At 34.0% G+C, this 21,711-nt stretch overlaps 1 protein-coding gene across 1 annotated transcript; it reads right to left on the bottom strand.

The window, feature by feature from the left end:
• Window positions 1–2,177: 2,177 nt before the first annotated feature.
• LOC125667793 (CD209 antigen-like protein C) lies at window positions 2,178–10,217 on the bottom strand. The gene is made up of 4 exons (XM_056161459.1): window positions 10,103–10,217; window positions 4,472–4,563; window positions 2,534–2,615; window positions 2,178–2,407 (listed from the first exon to the last, which is right to left on the bottom strand). The coding sequence occupies exons 1-4, from the start codon at window positions 10,215–10,217 to the stop codon at window positions 2,178–2,180; spliced, it is 519 nt and encodes a 172-aa protein (XP_056017434.1).
• Window positions 10,218–21,711: the final 11,494 nt, after the last annotated feature.

Here is a 21,711-nt window from a genome sequence, read left to right as displayed (position 1 = left end):
TTATGCAAATAAAGGGAGTTTTACTACTACTTAGAGTATTTTCGACAAGTGTACACGTACATCTGCGGTCCTTTACAGATATTACGAGTAGGCCCAGGTAAATAGTCGTCCGCATTCGATGCGTTTTCATGGCGAGCATACATGCCATTTTTATAAGTACAGTAGTATTTATGTCTTTGCCTTTTACTTGAAGTAATTGTAAATGGTATAGATTGTATACTCTTTGCTTATTCCATTTTATCAATAGATAAAAGATGAAATATTTCTCCGCATTTTTGTATAGTTTTGACATATTTACTGCAAATGTACGCACGTTCACGTAAAGTAAAGGCATTCTATATATATTTATCCAAATATATATATTTAGAATGATTTACTACTGTATGATATGTTTATTATAATTTTGAGCACTGCGTGGTGTTCCAAAACGTGATTTCATTTCTTGATGTCCTATAAATTAGTATCGGAGATGTACGTGTTACCTGTCGAAGCTACCCGCACAGGTAAATCGAAGACACTGATGTGAAGTGAAGCGTAGCAAAACTCGTCCCCTTATATACCATGCGAACCCCGATACATATAACAATAGAAATTCCAACTAATATGGCGGATTAGCAGAGAAATATGGCGGACATATAGAATTATACTATATTTATTATTTCATGTCAGCTTTAAGAACCTGACGACATGATTTGGAAGAAATATCATCAGTGACCCGTGCTGGTTTAAAGAGCCTGTCATAGGCAACATCCATAATCATGAGTTCAGTCTCATGATATATGGCTCAGGGCGGGTGTGACCGGTCGACAAGGGATGCTTACTCCTCCTAGGCACATGATCCCACCTCTGGTGTGTCCAGGGGTCCGTGTTTGCCCAACTCTCTATTTTGTATTGCTTATAGGAGTTATGAGATTGATCACTGTTCGTTATCTTCACCTTTCATTCAGGTGTTGAAAAACCCAAGTATAGACTAGCTGTATCTTCTTCAAATAACGTGTGTAAAACTCTCAATGGAACATAGTAAAGTTTTGTACGAATATGATGTGGACCTAATTGTCTGTTGATATAAGGTAAAAGAGAATGAAACGTGATATCATTTATTCTTGGTCTTTTATAAGAAGGATGTCCATGACTGCATTTACGTCTTTGAGTATTGGGAAAGAGTCCCATCACATTCACGTTATTTCCTTGTGGACTAGTCAAATTTCCCACATCATATACATTATCATTGCATCGATATGGAAATGCAGTGCCTAGGGTCCTGATCCAGCGATCTTCTCGTTGTCTACGAGAAGAGGTGCTTAATATTGGATTGTTTGTGTGATGGCATTTTTTTTTCAAAACTCCTTACCCTCATGGACAAAATGGAGTGGTCTGGTGCATTAAAATGCTTGTAAAGAAGTTGGTTACCACCATCATTTATTTGAAATCTGTGCCCCGATATTGTTTTTCTTAAGTGAACCCTTGGTTTCTCTCACATAAATTAAGCCAAACAGGTTACACTCAATGGCGTAGACAACGTTAGAAGATTTACAAGTCAAATTATCAAACGTTTTGGTACAGAAACTACGTCCAAAGAGATTACTACTAAATGAATTTCTAGTGATCAGTAGATCATAAGATTTGCAATTTTTTGCAGAACATTTTGAGATTGAGCACATGAGATCCGAAAAGGAATTATCAAACCTATCTCTTAAAGGAACATAACAGTGTTTAATTTGGGTTATAAGAATTTTGGTTTCCGTACCAAAGCTGACAATTTGACGATTGTACATAAGACAAATCTTTGATATCTCGAAAGATAATCCGAGGGACACCAACCGTTCTGTAGGAACCTGTGGCCCTTATAGACTCCGCAGAATGACACCTTTTCATACTGGGCGACGTGTCAGCCAGTATTATTTCGTTATTGTGTATATTCATGAAGGAACATATATTGAACGACAAATATCCTCGGGGACAGACTGTCCACCAACAGAGATACAAGCTCGATAGTTAAATGAAAGGTGAAGATAACGAACGATGATCAATGCCTAAAGTCGTGTTGCAAGATATGAAGTTTCTTCGCACGTCTAAACGGTCACATCGTAAAATATATTATAAGTATATAATTCTAAATTCATTATGAAAATTAGTGAACCAAAATCTCTGTCAGACTTCCATGTGTTTTACCTTGTTTATGCTTTCTTCTTGCACAAAGTTTGACGACTGAAACTGCATGGCACATCGTACCAAGCACATTTTCCTCCCGTTGTATAAGCAACAGCACAGTGTTCTTTTCCATTTGAGTTGTTTGGTTCTCCTTTCAGCCAAGCAGTAAATTTCAACAACTTCCCAGTGGAGGACCACCTCCACTCTCCCTCCTTCGCTCTGTCTGCTGCATCGATCCAAGCGGTGTCCTTTAAACCTGGATAATCATGCTAACAGAATTAAGTGGTTTGTCCAGAGATGTGTAATCAAAAGGAGCAAAGAAGAAATAAACACAATCTTTTTAAAAATATTCTGATATTTGAAGGACAAATTAAAGAAATACCATTAAAAGTCTTATGAAGCCAGGTGTTTTCACTTTCAGATGTTATGTCAGCCAAATTTCCATTCAGCAATTTGCACGCAATCTAGTGTTAAAAATAGATTAAAGAAATAGATATGTTTTCAAAGAAATTAAGTTGATTTATTTGTGTGTTTGTCTATTCGTGTAATGACAAATTGAAAATACTCAAAAGCCACCAATAACATGAACACATGATTAAAAACTATAGCATTAGCTGATGCATAAATAATACACATGTTATTTACAGTATATCCATCCTACACATCATATAGAGCTTTTGACCTACGACAAAAGAAATACTTGACTGACTGATTTCTATTGAAGTTATTTACCAGAAACTTACGTCTTACGATATGAATTAAGTATGACTTTCAAAGTTGGAAAATGTAGAACTGAATGTATATCATAAATATGATAACTACTAAAGGTTTAAAAATTCAATATCGGCGATACACCTGAATTTTGTCAACAAGTGCTTTTGTACCTTTTCAAATGAGACTTTTTATTCATGAATTTAATTTCACCTGAAAAGTGAAGATAACGAACAGTGATCAATTTTATATAAGGCATACAAAATAGGAAGTTGGGCAAACTCGGACCCCAGGTTATACTAGAGGTGGGGGCAGATGCGTAGTGAAGTAAGCATCCCCTGTTGACAGGTCACATCCGCTGTGAGCCCTATATCTTGCTCAGTTAAACGGAAAATCTGTAGTCAGAATCAGTGTTTCAAGAATGGTCTTTTTAAAATCGTTCCAAAACACGCGAATTTCTGTTCTTAATATCCTTGTGAAATAAGGTGTCCGACTCAGTTTTTGCAATTCTTATCTAAGAACATAAAAATAGTTTACTAGATATAATTGTTCTTAAGAAATTTGTGAAAAATTGCCTTAAAGATAAGGCGTACTTAAAAATATCAAAATCATGATTTAGACGAAGTTGAGAAAAAGTTGAGAAACTCTGTTATCAACATTGAAAACTCTAACTTTTCCAACCCCTTCAAACGTGATTCTTCTTTTGACAGACAACTATTGAGAATATACCTGGTTACTTTGTTCTGGACATATTTTTTGTCAAACCTTCAAACCAAGCGAGGACAAAATAGAGATGTTACATGGGGAATGTATATTGGTTCAAGGTGCCAAAGCTTGTAATAACGTATTTTAACATTGGTTTATTTATAACGCTCCTTATTACAACTGTATTTAAACGAATATGACTTCAATGCCACATCTGATAATCTGCTCACATTCCAAGTTCCTTTTCCAAACACGAAATTGTTCAAAAGCTGGTTTGAATTTTAAAGACTCAACTGGACACACCAGAGGTGAATCAGGTGCCTAGGAGGAGAAACACCCCTGTCGACCGGTCACACCTGCCGTGAGCCCTATATCCTGATCAGGTAAACGGAGTTATCCGTAGTCAAAATCAGTGTGCCAAGAACGGCCTAGCAATCTGTATGAAGCATGTCAGACAGTATTTGACCCAATGCGAAGTTGTATTGACGAACTAGACCGTTATAACGACGTTTATCTTGAAGAAAAACATGGTGAATTTGCTGTAACTGATATGCAGAGTATTTTCTAGATTTTGTTCTTAAATGTGGACATACATGTAAATGGAGCGATTTAAGCGATTAGAAACAATACACTGAAATCCAAGATGCAGAGAAACTACATGTATATCATTTGACTCCACTTTTTTTGGCGCGCTGTTTTTGGCTATAATAGCTCTAAAACTTCATTGTTTTTTCGAATTTCAAACATTTCGATTGAGCATCACTGAAGAGACATTATTTGTCGAAATGCGCATCTGGTGCATCAAAATTGGTACCGTATAAGTTTTACATCATACAAAATGAGCGAAGAAATTAGTCATCAATAACTTGATTAGTTTAAATTAAGCATTCATATATTGTGTTACCTTTCCAGATTCCTGGTTCTGTTTCTTAGACAGAAGCATATAACAGTTTCCTCTAAACTTTTTCCAATTACCCAGGCAATTTCTTTGACTTCCTGTGTAATTAATAAAATAAATGGTTAGATTAGATAAATGGTGAGTAGCATTTCGTTTGATGTATATATACATTTAAACCCATTTTAAAATAGTTGAATGATGCTATATTCAAAACTCCGGTTCTTTATTATTATTGTACATGTACATTTATATAACACTTTATCTAATCAACAATAAAAACAAGCTAAAACAAAGAACAACGAATTCTAAGAAAGGGAATAAAATAATACTAAAACTGAGGTTAACATAGTAAACTGTTAGTAAAAATAACTGTATCCATAAACACAGAATTACAGATTAAATGCAAGTTTGAAACGATAAATTTTAAGTTTTTTTGAACAGCTAATGAACCCTCGACACGAAGACCTAACGGGAGGCAGTTCCACAGAGTTGATGAAGCAACATCAAACCAACTTTTGCCATAGAGTTTAGTACGAGCGCGTGGCTTTCAAAAGTATAACGATACTGATACTCGGTATTTTATGAAATGGTGAAGATAACGAACAGTGATCAATCTCATAACTCCTAGAAGGAATATAAAATTAAGAGTTGGGCAAACACGGACTCCTGGACATACCAGAGTCTATAGCTAAACAAATAATCAAATTCTTTATATTTCTGTTTTAGTTTAAGAGTTATATTTTTCATCTCCATCCATAATGTGTTACCATTTTCCTCTACAGATAATTACCATCCTGGATGTGGTTTTCAATTTTGTTTCAAAATGTGTCTCCTTAAAAATCATAAATATCATAAGACTGGTTATCTCGGTGTAAAGGATTCCGTATTGCTAACAGTAATCAATTTGAAAAATTATCACTTGCTCACATAGAAACCTTTCTTGATCAACAATAAATAGTATCTAAATATTACTGTAAACAAATAACTGTCTTGGCAGGACATGGAGACCATAAGGTTTCTTCTGGAAGACAGGAAAATCCATATATTTACGTGATAGTTATGTCGCATGCGTTGGAAGAACAATGGTTGCAATGTTTAAACAAACCAGAGAAAACATCATCTTTGAATAAGTTACGAACTCCAGAAAGCGAACTGATTTCCAAAAAAAGTTAAGCTGAATTATCAAATGAAGAAATTGCATGTTTATGTCAACAGGTGATTTTGTGGGTTTCTTTCGTTATTCAAGCATATCAACAATGATTGTTTAATAGTCACAACTTTTGATGGTGCAGAATACTATCATCTAAAACAATCAAAAGAAACTGTATACTAATAATGTAAAGGGAAAATAAGTGTAGATAACGGCAGTGGTCAATCTCAAATTGTATGAAGAATATAAGATCGCGAACAGAACAAACATGGAGCTCTGGAAACACCTGGTGAAGGAGCAGGCGTCTAAGATGCTTAACCATCCCCTATTGACCTGTCGCACCCGCCACGAGCCCTCTATCTTGGTTGTGTAAACGGAGTAATCCGTAGTTAAAATACAATTGGTAAGCACATTCAGACACCATTCAACCTATTGAAGAATTAAAATCTCAGCGTTCCCTATGGGCCACAGCTAAATATCATAGCACCACAATTGAGAAACTATCACCACAGTTCCGCCACAGTATTATTCTAGCGCCGTAATTAGATCCGCCACAGTATTATTCTAGCGCCGTAATTAGATCCGCCACAGTATTATTCTAGCGCCGTAATTAGATCCGCCATAGGATGTAAACAAAGGGCCGTAACCTGCTTACATTGGAAACGGCTATCATTGTTAATTCATATGTTTGTAGCTGTAGGGAAATATTGATTTATCTAACTGCTCATCGAGGGATTGTTATCGGTAAGTAGCTGTTCAATGATTACTTTTCAAAGTCGTATCCTAAATTTACATGTATTTTGGGGAAAAAACACAGTTCTTTTTACTCACAACATTTATATAATGGGTCCATAGCTTAAATGGAACAAAAGGTGTTCATTATTTTCTTTTATTTAGCTTATTTTGGTAAATGTTGAACTGATTAGTAAGACATTAAGAAAAATGTTAGGTATACATCTTGTTTGATCTTAGTTTATGTCATTCAAAAACTACAGGACATTATATTATATGCACTAGTATTTCACGACGATCAATCGCAAAATTTCAAACTACTGCTAAAACGGGAGTACAGTTGTTTTTAATTTGAAGACAAAATTTCATATTTTTCTAGATAGATCAGAATGTCTAGAAAGTTGCCTGTTTTACATTTGAAGACAAATTGATGTCTATAAATGGTCTAGGCTTAAATTCATTCATATAATCATTTTCTATATAGATTAGAATGTCTTGAAAGTTGTTGCCACTGTTTTATCAGTCCTTTATTTCTATGAAACTGGCATGATTATAATATGTGTGCATCATACAATATATTTACACAAACACTATAGATAAATAAATAATAAATTTTATTAAGTGAAACTTGCACTTTTTGAAAATGTTTGCTTAGTGGAAATGGTTAAGTAAACTGAATCATATACGGGTTTTTTTGTAACTGCTGTTCGAATTTTATCAGACTTTTCCAAATGTAATAATTGTGATGCCAGGGCCGTAAATTAACCTTCAATTTGGAGGAGGCAGGAAATTAGGCGGGGGTCTGGGGGCCGCCCAGGCCTCCAGACGCTGAGCACATTTTGTGCACACTGAACACGTTTCGTGCAAAATCCTTGATTCTAGGGCCTTCTAAGATGTTACTTGACTAACTCATTCTAAAAGAAAGATTTGGAATGCTTTTTAAGGGAGGTATCATGTTCTTAGTTATTGGAAACAACATAAATTCTAATGAACTTTAAATTTTAATTTTTTTTGGCTCAAAAGTTGGAGGAGGCAGCTGCCTCCTCCGCCTCCATGTAATTTACGGCCCTGGATGCACGCTGTGAGGATACAAATCATTACTTTTTAAATGTCCTGCTTATAATAATTATAGATATAAACTTCTTTTTAATATAAAAACAATGAAACCTGACACTGATGCAAGCGTATCTATATATCTTTTATTATTTGGAAATTCTGATATTGATTTTGACACCAATAAGAAACTTTTTGAATTGAAGTGTTGTTATTCATTCATGAAATATTTTACAGTCCGTCATTTTGTTCGATTCGGTACAATTCTTAGTTTGCTTTTGCGGTCATTTGTAGATCGGGCATGGTTTATTTCGACCCTGTTACCGGTCTATTTCGGCATAGCAAACAAGAGGCCGATGGCCACATCCCTCACCTGAATCACCTTGGCCCATCTCTCAAGATTTTTCCTTCATATTCGCATATAAATCTTTGATCCCTATGGTGGCCTCAACCTACCACCACCACCCCCACCCCCACTCCCCACCGGGGGGCAAGCTTTTTACAAACTTAAATCTGCGCTATATAAGAAAATTTTCATCTAATTGTAAACTTCTCTGTCCTAAGGCTAATGGTTCTTAAGAAGAAGATTAGATTTTCCTATACATTTATATGTAAAACTTTGATCCCCTATTATGGCCCTACCCTACCCCCCGGGGCCATAGTTGTAACAAACTTGAATCTCCACTGTGTCAGGAAGCTTTCAAGTAAACATAAACTTTTCATGAGAAGAAAACTTAAAGATGTGCACTACATTTAAGAAACGAACATCACTTTTAAGCTGTTCATGGTCAGTATGAACGGATTTGGATTTGAGGCAAATTTTGTGAATCGCGTTAGCTCAAAAGTGATGTTCATTTCTTATATTTATATTCATTTACTAAAACACCGTTTGTTTACATTGCTTCTATTTTGTTGCATAAAACAAACTCCTAGCCTCTGTCACAGTAGTTATTGTGACGTATGTCAACACATAGACATGACGTCACATTTCGTCTCACCCTGCCTTTTATCAACATTGCAAGGTGCACTGTATTTTGTGTGCGTATATGGTAAAAAGCTACAATAAACAAATCAAGTCTATAAATGAAATGAAATACAAAGTCATAATGAATAATGTAAAGTACTCTTTTTATTGCAAAATACTATTAAAATTTTGATTATCTAAAGTATAAAGATATATTTCCATGAGCAATTGTAAATTGTTTGAATGGAGCGATTTCTTGTTTCAACGTTACGTTTTTTAATTTTTCAAATCATTGGTAGTTTGTGGATCGGAGTAATTCATGTTGATATCAGATGCCCTTATGATGTGTGTGTTGGTTTGTTTATTTCATTGGGGGTATCACGAACAACTGCTACAACTTACCAAGCCCATCCGATCAAGTCTACATGGCATATTTCAATCTCTACCCAGTTCAGTTCAGTTCAGTTTATTTGCACAAAACCATACGGTTTACAGGCATGTAATACGTACACCACATACATGTAGAAAAATTAATAACATTCATCTATTACCCAAGACTTTCTCATCAATATACACAAATAATAATACTGAGAGTATAGTGGTGTACAGAACACAGATAACATAAGTTTACTAACATAAGTATATGTACATATATATATATATATATATTGTTCACACATTTTAACATGATATGCAATTGATTATATGCTATGAGCATACATTATCTCTATGGGTAGTAGCTTTTTTAAAGAAAGGTACAAAGATGGTTAAGTTATTTTCTGTTTCTAAGGCTAAGTAACTGAACAAGCTTAAAGGTAGATAACCGTGTCCAATAATATTTTTTATGAATATACTACGCCAATGATTATACTGCGGACATTCCAAAATAAAGTGATATTATTCTTCGATTTTGTTTAGATCACATAATTTGCAAATACGTTGAGCACGTTCTATTAGCCTTGCTCTATCTAGCCAATTTATGTGAAGATTATGTGCCTATATTCGAAAAATAGTGAATAAGGGTTTCCGGGATGTATTTGCTAGGGTAATACTGTATATCGAATGTATCCGATAAGTACTTGTAAAAAACATTTAGAGGCGTTTTCCAAGAGTTTCTTTCTTGGATAAATAAATCTGTTAGTCTTTGTTTTGCCATAGCAAAGAGTTTCTGAGGGGTTGTTAACATTTTGTGAATACCAGACACTGTTGAAACCAAGAACAGATCCTTCACATTTGATACCCATGAATTATGATATTGAAAGACATACATTTCATCATATAAATGTTTTAAAATACAATTCTAAGTACTCAGGATTTTGACCCAATACTTCAATATACGTACTTATCTATGGTTATTAATGGTACACGACCCAATTCTGTATAAGTCATACAATTTGAAGTGGAGTTCTTAACTTTCAATATCAATTTACAAAACCGAGTCTGAACATTCTCAGTATCCTTTCCTATATTGAAACCCCATATTTCTGCTCCATAATGGATAACACACGCAACATAAGTATTAAAGACTCCTAACTTTGTTTGCATATTCAAAAAGTTATCTTCACAAGTTTTTAGTATACCAAACACACACTTGCTACCCTGTTGAACTAATATTTTTTTTGCGTTACAGCAAAGTTACCATTGAAAGTAAGAGTCACGCCTAAATAATTTAAACTATTGCCAATTTCAATTGTTTTCATATCAGAAAGCCAATCATCACTGCGAGGTAAGTGTATACCTTTTCTAACTACAACGATTTTCGTTTTCGCAACACTGACCCCAATATCCCATCTGTCACAGTAAGCATGCAATTTATCTAATATACTCTGAAGACCTTCCTTTGACTCTGCCATCAAATCCGTGTCGTCAGCATACAACAGAAGAAACAATGCTTAGTCGGGTTGGTTCACATGTGCTTGAATTAAGCTCACCTTCAAAATCACCAGAGTTGTCGTTCCTTGCTCTCACATACACCTCTTTCAACGTCTCGAGGGTTTTAAAAGATTTTAATTTTTTGTGAAAGGGCACGTATGCTCAAATTAAGTATGGTTTCGACTTCAGTTACAAAATATACGTAAAAAATGTCTTGACTAAGCAGATGTCAAGTCTTTTTGTGTCACAAGAAACGCGGATATTGGATTGTTTTATTGCACCAGGCCTATTCATAGGTAAATACTTTTCCATAATACATAGTTCATTAATGTAAATAAGATTGTACAGCACTCATTGTGTAGAATTAATCACGCTAACTTTCTATTTTTAAAAGCACTAATCTTCTCCATTATTTGAGCACAAAGTCGAACAACTTAAATATTAGTCGAAATTGCTCAGTAAAAGAATGAAGATATGGATTTCTGGAAAACGGAAAATATATTCTGTTCATCAAGACAAATGATGCATGCATGAAAAAGCTTTGTAGATGTGTACATCGATCGTTTACCGACAGTTTGGTTTTTACTATAAAATTACTAATTAATCACATCTTCCAGATTTTGTTAGAGGACTTGATAATTGATTTTAAGATAATAATAATGTCGGGTTGTATGGAATAATGAGTTCCGTTAGATATCCTGGAGCCAGGTTGTGGAGACTTACATGACTGTGAACTATTTAAAGATAAGAATAACTAATGCTTTAGGATTTAAGAATATATATGAGAAGAAATATAATACATATTTACAGAAAGTCAGGAACATACCCCACTGAAATACAATATGCTTTGACGAGTCAAAATATTTTGAGGACTTCAACACTATACTTCAGAAAATATACTTTATGAACATCATGTATTTGCAAATCTATGAACATGAGAAATACTTTAATGGTTTAGTTAGAAGTACATTATTTGAACATATGAGAACTTTTGAGAGTTTGATAAATCGTTATTGAGATAACATGACGGAAATGTCATGTGATCGAGAATTTGACATTACATGCTTATTTGAGACAAGTTGAAAAGATATATACAGGAACAAACACTACTAAGACACTCTAGCTGAATCAAGATATCCTCTGAAAACTCGAAAATTCCATGAATGATTTTTCAAGGTGTAAGATTTTATGATTGAGAATTCTAATACTTCAGCAATTAGATTATACGAGAATTTTTCTTATTGTATGACATTAATCAAAATTTGAGAACTATTTTAACTATATAAGGTATATTTGAGATATCGTTTGAGAACTTCACGAATCTATTATAATTCCTTTTGGAACAACATGACAGAGCGCGAGAACAATCTGAAGCGCGAGAACAATCTGGAGATTTAAAAACCACGCGGGAATATTTTGAACACATGGTAAATGACTCATTTGAGATATCTTTTGAAAAATAGTATACAAATATGACATTCGTTTATCCATTTCATAAATACCGGTACACAATAAATCCTACTTAACAGGTAATTAGATCATGAAACAAAATAAGTTTATTACCTTGATCTGTAATTAGAAAAATAACATGTTTCTTCTGAGTTTAATATCTACGTTTTGAGTGCACTGCATGCTAGAATCATATGAATATTTCGGAATGGAAAGGCTACAGAATCTAATGCCATTCTCCATTTTACTAGGTGATCATTCTCAAAGTTCTGAAATATTCCCTATAAGCTCAAAAGGAAAACAGTGCATGGATATGAGTTTGATGTTCCTCCATTCTCTTTGCTTATCTAAAAGGCATGATCTTAATTCACATTTGGAAACTGCATTTTTAAACCACATATACATCCAAGGTGAAGATAACGAACAGTGATCAATCTCATAACTCCTACAAGCATTACAAAATAGATAGTTGGGAAAACACAGACCCCTGGACACACCAGAGGTGGGATCAGGTGCCTAGGAGGAGTAAGCATCCCTTGTCGACCCGTCACACCCGCCGTGAGCTCTATATCCTGATCAGGTAAACGGAGTTATCCGCAATCAAAATCAGTGTGCCAAGAACGGCTTAACAATCGGTATGAAACACGTCAGACAGCATTTGACCCAATGCGAGGTTGTATTGACGAACTACATGTTTCTTTTGGATTTGATAAACTATCTATGACGCTTATACCCTGGTTTACCATTATTGAATGATTACATCTAGAAAAATTCATAAACTGCTATTGGTTTTTTAAAATTATCAATGATTATTCATTTCAATATTTCTATGATTTGATAGAACCATTCGTTCACCAACTCATATTTACAATCTTCGGACTGGTTTACAATTTAGAATTCCTCATATTAGAACAACATCATATATGGAAAGCTTTTTCCCTTCCACTGTCAAACAATAACAACTTGCCAGACTATATCAAAATGCTTCTGGGATTTCTTCTTTCAAGAATCTCCTAAATTCTAATTTTAGTAAAAAAAAAATTAAAAAAAAGAAAAAAAAAAAGGGGGGGTGAACTTTTTCATTTTGGAGTACGTCGGTATAATATATTACATTGTCAAATGTAACAATGCTAGCAATCTTAATTTAGATCTATAATATGTTTTACGGCGTGACTGTGTTTAAGGGCGAAGCAAAATATATTGGCATTAGTATCTAGATCCATAACAGGACAAAAATATCCGAAATATTAGCACCTAACGTGTGAGGACAGAGCTCAAATCAAAGTATTCTAACTTAGACATTTTTGATCCGCCTATTCATTGAACGCGAGAAACGTTATGCAACTGATGTAAACAGTGCATTGTGACGTCATATTCATCGTCGGTGTTTAGCAAATACACAAAGATAGGAAACGTTGTACAATTCGCGTTTTAAATCGAAGAGTGATTATATATGACTAAGAAAATAAGATTTACATGCTTTTATGGTTTTATGTAACATCTCAGAATAACGTGAATTTGGGTACACGATTCTCAAAATGGAGAAATACATGTCCACGCGATAGTATTCGAATCGACGCCACTGGTACAAAAATTTTCAAGTTTCATAGGTATGGTTTAATTTTTCATTAGTATACTATATTTTCCTTTTAAACATGTATATACGTGTTACCTATAGGGAGAGCTCCGCTCTTACGGCCCTTCGGCCGTGAGAGGGATTCGCCCTCTATAATCAATGTTTATCAGATACTCTTATGTATGGATATTGTACTGATTGATCAATGTTTATTATAGGATTAAACTTTTTTTTGGGGGGGGGGGGGAGAATTTATCGATGTGTAAACTCTGGACATTTTACTCACAAACTGAATAAAAGTGCTAAGCACTTTTATGTTAAGTTTGTGAGTAAAATGTCCAGAGTACACATCGATAAATTCTTCAAAAAGAATGTTTGATTCTTATAATTCCAATTCGTTCCCTGCATTATCAACTTCAATAATTTGAATACTTCCCCCGCACTATGTTGTTTGTTTTCAAGCGCGTATGTATACATAGCGTTTTTGGATTTATTGATGTGTAAATTCTTGTTTAGATTTATCTTTGTCCAATCAAAACAATTGTAATAAATAACATTGGAATTATTAGATACTAAATGTGTGGATATTCTACTGATTGTATTGAAGATGCATATCATGACTTTTTTATGCAAATTCTAGAAATACACTTTTTCATGTTATACAAAACATCACTAGTAGTGATAATAATGAACCTGAACTTAAATTATTGTTATATGGTAGTCCTAATTATGACCTTATTATCAATATTCAAATATGTGAAGCAGTACATGCTTATATTGCAGTAACAGCCTACATGTAAAATTTTGTCCATTTGTTTTTTTAAACCGGTACTAAATATAATTTATGTATGTATACGTATATGTATGTGTGTATATGTATGTATGCGTGTATGTATGTATATGTGTGTGTGTGTATACATGTATGTGTGTGTATGTATATGTATGTGTGTATTTGTATATATCTGTTTTATCTCAATCTATTTTCATGTATACCTTTTCCATACCCTGACTTGTGTATATATTTATCTACATGTATATGACCTTGATGTTGGGAGAGGGCTAAAATAATCTAGGCCTGCTGCCCGATCCCTTTTACTTTTTGTGAATAGAATTATTATAAATTAGAAATTACTACTAAATGAATTATCATTAATGATTCCTCATTCAAGCAATTACTTTTTAAGTTAACCTGAGTTAAGCTTTTCGCAACCCATGCCACCGTCTATTAGTACTATCAGTACTTTGATTCATCTCGGTGACGTTAAGATTCATTATTCAAAAGAAATGTATGTCCTGTTCAGGTAAAAATAGCTCTTATGTACATGTACATGTCAGTGGGGTTCTGAATGTTGTAAGTATCTTGCTTGTTTCTTACGAGGTCACGATTTGCTTGTTATCATTTATCTTTTTTTCTGACTTAGTTATTAATAGGACATAGAGGTGTTAATTAAATTATGTAATGCAACTTGTTTGTCCTTGACTTTGTGATATGTACTAGGCATGAAATTGTCAATGGGAAATGTGCAATTAAATGTCTCCTATGACTTTGGAAGACATCAAACTGAAAATAAATTCTGATGTTGTTTGTGTAAAACAAGTATTTTTTTAATTACACCAAAACCGTAGTGGACTAAGAAAAGCAAATCGACATTGGGATATTTTCCTTATAAATGAAAGCTGAAAGTAATGTACATGTAAACATATGAGGGACATTGTTACAGAGTACGATGAAAAAATAGTTTATACAAATTACGTCCTTCTTTTTCAGTTATTCCTTTTAAATGAATATAGATATCATGACTATTCATTACACGTTAAAACTAGAAAATCAGGGATACATAAGTTTAGATATTTTATTCATGAAGTCTTAACATTACAGAACTGATGTTTACACAATGTGGTAGAAATATCGATATCAATATATATCAGGGCCGTAAATTAACCTTCAATTTGGAGGAGGCAGGAAATTAGGCAGGGGTCTGGGGGCCGCCCAGGCCCCCAGACGCTGAGCACATTTTGTGCACACTGAACACGTTTCGTGCAAAATCCTTGATTCTAGGGCCTTCTAAGATGTTACTTGACTAACTCATTCTAAAAGAAAGATTTGGAATGCTTTTTAAGGGAGGTATCATGTTCTTAGTTATTGGAAACAACATAAATTCTAATGAACTTTAAATTTTAATTTTTTTTTGGCTCAAAAGTTGGAGGAGGCAGCTGCCTCCTCCGCCTCCATGTAATTTACGGCCCTGTATATATATATATATATATATATATATATATATATATATATATATATATATATATTATATATACATATATATATAATTATATATATATAGTGTGTGTGTGTGTGTTATGCGATGTTTTCCCTTTTATATCATATATTAATAGTTAGATACTTATTTTTTGCTTGTGTATATGTTTTAATGCAGGGTCACAATGAAAATGAGTGGTATGCTAATTTGAGTCATCCTGGTTAAATAAAAGCTATCATTATTATAGTCTGGTGCCCTGGCCTTCCCATAATGCTCCGCAAACGAAGTTTGAAGTTTGCGGAGCATTATGGGAAGGCCAGGGCACCGGGCTATCATTATTACAGTATTGGCAAAGTACAGGTCACTTCCGGTGTTGCAGAAATTGATTTAATCAGTTCGTACCGTTATAACTCACGCAGTGGAATTGAATATACATGTTTTAACGATGTAAATGTAGCCAGCCTGGTCAGATACAGGACAGGCCTGATATTTTTATTGTTTTCATCATTTTCAACACAAATACATATACACCTTTTACTCACACTCTCATACAGATTAAAAGAAAGCGATATAGAAAATTACATGTACATTCTAGTACTTATTGTTAAAAAGAGAAGTTATATACTGTTAATTTCCTTTTAGGCCAATTTCTTTTTGTAAAATATTTGTTCTGTAAATACTCCCTCTAAAATGTAGTAATTATATTTATTATATACTTTCAATTTCATCTCTTCTTTTTTCTTTAAAAGTTTGCGGGCATATATCACACGATATATGCCCGGAAACATTCCGGCCCGCAAACATTACGTCACAATCAAATTTCTACGCCGTTAATTTTCAAATTTTTCGTGTTTTTCATCTTTTACTCAGTTATACCGATAAAGTTATTGTTAAAAATAAAATTATTTTTGGTTTCTAAATGAAACTGAAAGTATATAATAAAAAGGTTATAGACTTTGTATGGGAAATATGACGACCTCGTTTTTTGTCGCGAACGGGCCTCGCAAGCTCGGTCCGTCTACGCGCCAAAAAACTCGGTCGTCATATTTTCCCATACAAAGTCTATAACCTATAAAAACATTTCAAAACATCATCAAAAACAATATTGACGTTCTTTCTTGGATATTGGAATATGTATCTCTTTACTAAAAGGATTATAAAGTTTAAAACCATGTGTTCTTTGTTTGGAGAACAACAACAACAACACAAAACCGAGGTCCCGTGTCACAGCAGGTGTAGCACAATACAGATCCCTAGCTGCTCAATGGCCATAAGCGCCGAGAATAGGCCTAAATTTTGCAACCCTTCTCCATATGAGTGGAATATTCTCGAGAGGGACGTTAAACAAAAATTAATCAATCAATATATATATATACCTTATTCTCCTGACCAAGACGCTATGTAATCGTTTTGTTTGCCATGTTCTACATGCACGACTTTGGAACTCTTTTGACGTTTTTAACAGGAAATTGTCAAACCTTGTTGTGCACATGACAAAACATTGCTATGCTATAGTGCGCGAATTTCGAAATGAAAAATAAAACTACATATTTCTTATTACATTTCGATTGCAATAAAGAAATTGCAAACTTGTAAATAATATAATCTAAATTTATAACGCACAAAAAGAGTATGTACTAAACACGGACAATTACAGTAAACACTGCTAAATATTCATTTGGACTATCTGATATAGAATTAATTATCAATTATATATTCTTTTTATTCAATTCTTTGGAACAAACTGTCACAAAAGACATAAGGTCCAATGCTGTCTGGTGTGCTTCATACCAATCGCTATCTAGAGCATTCTTTTCATACTGATTTTCACTACGGATTATTCCGTTTATCTGATCAACATACAGAAATCACGGTGGGTGTGGCCGGTCGACAGGGGATGCTTACTCCAGTTTTTGTTTATCCAGGCATGTCATGTGATATGACTATATAACAAAATGATTTGCATCAAACTTTTCATTTCGAAGTAGTATCATACTACCGTGCGCCCCCTACTGGACGTAAACTTCGTTGTGTAATGATAAAAAAAAATAGTTTGCGGAAGTTTGATTTTTAAGAAGTCCGATATGAGACGAAGGATAACATGTATTTAGTCTCGCCCTTGTGAGAGGCAATCCTCGGGATCATTGAACCCTCACAGGTTGAACAGCCCTATCACACTCAACCTGTATAAATGTAAAATCAGAGACAAAATTCTGTTATCATCTACTATTTTATCTAAATATTCCATTTTTATTATTATTGATTACAATGAATAATGCATAGTACATAATAAAACATTACAAACGTTATTATAAAAGCTACCTCAAATATTAAACGAACCATCTGAAAATTAAAGAGTATTTCAGAAATGCGCAAGTATATAAAATGTCTTACTTGTATAAATAGAAAATCGGAGACAAAATTCATTATCAGCTTCTGTCTCTGTTACCCGTTTCTACACCGCTACATCTTCCCCAAATGCCCTACATTATTTGTCATATCACAAAAATATGCATTATTGACATTACTTTTCTAATCAAATCCAAAAACAATACAATTCTTTTATTAAAAACTCAATGATTTAACATTGTATTTGTTTTTGCATAATTTTAATTTCCATTTTTCTTGTAAATAATGTATATAAAGACTTGACCTTTGACCACTCATCTCTTACAATTCCATTGGTTCTCCTTCTACCCCAACCAAATCTATCTCCCCCTCATTAATTTGTAAACAAACAAAAATCTACAGTATGTACATGTATCATCACTTCTTTTGCAAAAATCACTAATTCTTAATCAGCGTTCTATCATTAACTTATCACTTTTCATCTAGCCAATTCTCCTTTGTTTGATTTTTGTATTTTCTATTTAACCCAACACCTTTATTTTGATAGTATCATTAATGATATATGATACAGTACAAACAATATTCATTCTTAGAATCCTTTATGCCATAGTTCATCAAAATCTGAAAATAGCATAGAGAAAATTCAGATCAGGGTGGGGTTTTTTTTTCTTCAAGAAAAAGTAGAAATAACAAATAGTGAGTGATAAGGAATAGTAAAGGAATGCAAGTTGCTGTTAAAGAAGAGTACACGTCCGAAAAACTCCCATATTCATTTCTTCTTTACCTGTAATACATGGTCTCTATTTACTCCGGTAATAAAGTGTAGATTAATCTTTACTCAAAACAGTAGCTATTCATTTTTCTGTTCAGGGGGATGTACTGGGAAATCCCCCTACATACATATAACTTCGGTTGTAATGTAAATTCAGTCCCCTTCACTAAATTATTCTGCTTTGTCACTGCTTTGTACATGGTTTAATTAATAATATATCACACTTGTTTATGAAAGATAGTTACGTAAATGTATAATCGGTGTCACTGTACATTCTTCTGATGGGCCTGACGGTATATAAACCAATGACAGTGAGTTGGAACTATTAGTGTTTAGAACCTGAAGAAAACAAGGACGACAAAAATGGTAAGAAATAATTATTCATGAACATTTTAAAGATAGTGGATATTAGTATTACTATCATTTTTATAATTATGTTAATGTTTAATAATTCCAATGTTATTTATTACAAGTGTTTTGATTGGACAAAAATGAAGCTGAACAAGAGTTTATACATCAATAAATCCGAAAACGCGATGTATTCATACACGCCTGAAAACAAATAACATAGTGCGGGGAAACTATTCAAATTTTTGCAATTGTTAATGAAGTGAATGAATTGGAATTATAAGAATCAAACATTCTTTTTGAAGAATTTATCGATGTGTAAACTCCGGCCATTTTACTCACAAACTTAACATAAAAGTGCTTCGCACTTTTATTCAGTTTGTGAGTAAAATGTCCGGAGTTTACACATCGATAAATTCTTCAAAAAGAATGTTTAATCCTATAATGAATATATTTCAGGTAGAATTCTTATAATATCTATGGCGAAGAATGAGGGGTGTGCTTATTGTGTTAGTATGCCCGTGTAGCTGTCCACAGTTTTAATCTAAGTCATAACTGTATTAAGGGGTTATCTTACAAATTCTTCAAGTGATAATGGTCGACATTGTTCATCAAGGTCAAATTTGAATGTAATTACATTTACGAGTATGGTGTTTCACTCGCACAGTTTGTCTAATATATTTCCCCAAATATGCTTGATACAAAAATATATCGTAAAACAGGAAACATTCTTCCTTTTTAGGATAAACGTGCAGTCGGATTGATTTTAGTGGCTTTACTTTTGATTCAAGCCCTGCAAGAATCAGAAGCGTCTTGGTTTAAAAAAGTTGGTGGAAAATTCAAAGGTGTAGTCAAGAAGGGCGGGAAAATAGCAAAAGATATCGGAAAGGTAGCCAGTGGAGCAGGAAAGGCTGTGAAGGTTGTCAAAGGAGCAGCCAAAAAGGTTGGGAAGGCAGTGAAGAAGGTGGTTAAGAACAAAGGGTGATGGCAGAGAAAAGGAGGGATTACAGAGATCGACAAATCATGGGAGAAATGTGACATTGTCGATACAAGGAATGTGAACTTGTGTAACAAATAAACTTTAATGTCAATGCTTCAACAACTTTTCTCAGAAAATCTTTCTTATACGTCATGAAAATAAAAACAATACATCCCATTCGATTGAGATATCGTCTATCTACAAAGTACTTGAGGAGTTCAGAATTTCATTCAAGCGACTACATATGAAGGTTGTTAGGAAATAAATTGGGTTTTTAGCTTACAAAAAATCTCCCCAGAAAATGTTTCCTTTAAGAATATGAAATATAAATGGTTTCTGCTTTCAGACATTTAATGTAGTTTTTCATGCTTATTTTTTTTTATCAGATTAGTGAAGATCGCAGGTAAAATTTGCTATATGGTAGTCCTAGTAGAACTGCTGATATAAAGAAGGCAGACTGGCATAGCTATGTTATCGGCAGCGTGTTCATTATTTCTCTACTACTACATTATGACCAACAATAGTATTTACCTCAGAGAAGTTATGGACGGCGGATTCTAGATGCGATCGGTAATGATGAAAGCGTTTTGGAAGGCTGCAGGAGGGTGTATTACTTAAATCCATTAGATTTTTTGGAGTCCTCTAGGAGGTATAGTCTCGTGAGGATCCGGGTTAGAATAGTTCCTCAGTACCCCTTGCTTGTCGTAAGAGGCGACTAAATGGGGCGGTCTTTCGGATGAGACCACAAAAAAAACCGAGGTCCCGTGTCACAGCAGGTGTAGCACGATAAAGATCCCTCCCTGCTCAATGGCTGTAAGCGCCGATCATAGACCTAAATTTTGCAGCTCTTCACCGGCAATGGTGACGTCTCCATATGAGTAAAAGATTCTCGAGAGGGACGTTAAACAAAATTTAATCGATCAATCAATCTAGAAGGTACACGATATACACAACGTTCTTTTATAAGATTGTGGCGCTCCGTGTAGAAATCGCGGTAAAATGTCATTAATAAACAAGAAACGGATAGAAAGGTGCCTTAAAAGTTTGGTCTTATTCTGTGTTAATGTGATTAATAGATAATGGATATTCTACCAATGACAAGGACATTCGCTTAACAACGAGGCCCGGGCTGGATTCTCGATCCATAAACCGCGTCAAACCGAAACATTGAATATAGGTAGCAAGTCTTCCTTCAGCAAGCACTCAGCATTTTTATGTCAAGTTTGTGAGTAAAATGTTCGCAGTTTACACATCGATAAATTCTTCAAAAAGAATGCTTGATTCGTATAATTCCAATTCGTTCCCTGTATTATCAATTTCAATAAATTGAATAGTTTTCCCGCGCTATGTTATTTGTTTTCAGGTGCGTACATGTATGTACATGTGTACATAGCGTTTTTGGATTTATTGATGTGTAAATTTTCATTTAGCGCATTTTGCTTTATTTTTGTCCAATCCAAACAATTGTAATAAATAACATTGGAATTATAGCAGTTTGAATGCAACACAGAACTTTTTCGACAATTCTTTCAAATTCACGAGCGTCACGACAATCCGGATCCCCCACTCAGTTTCAATTCACTAAAAGTAATGTAGGCCTAGCTTTTCGAAGCCCATTAAATATAACAATGAAACTACAAACACAACAATAAAGGTGAAAGGAAGAGTCCAAAACTTTGTTAGTGTAAACGTGTTGGGTAAAAATTATCGTAATCATTCAAATCGAATAAATTTCGTCACCCAAAAA

This window comes from Ostrea edulis, chromosome 4, assembly GCF_947568905.1.
Source record: "Ostrea edulis chromosome 4, xbOstEdul1.1, whole genome shotgun sequence".
Lineage (NCBI taxonomy): Eukaryota > Metazoa > Mollusca > Bivalvia > Ostreida > Ostreidae > Ostrea > Ostrea edulis.
Note: the sequence above shows the minus strand (reverse complement) of the source record. Positions and strands in the feature narration are given on the sequence as shown.

What these genes read in the sequence shown, in the direction of transcription:
- LOC125667793 (XM_056161459.1), bottom strand. Translation starts at nt 10,217, where the DNA reads ATGGCAGAGTCAAAGGAAGGTCTTCAGAGTATATTAGATAAATTGCAT. An exon ending in AATCGTTGTAGTTAGAAAAG is followed by an intron (nt 4,564 to 10,102) that starts GTATACACTTAC and finishes TTAATTACACAG; the next exon opens with GAAGTCAAAGAAATTGCCTG. An exon ending in GCTTCATAAGACTTTTAATG is followed by an intron (nt 2,408 to 2,533) that starts GTATTTCTTTAA and finishes ATGATTATCCAG; the next exon opens with GTTTAAAGGACACCGCTTGG.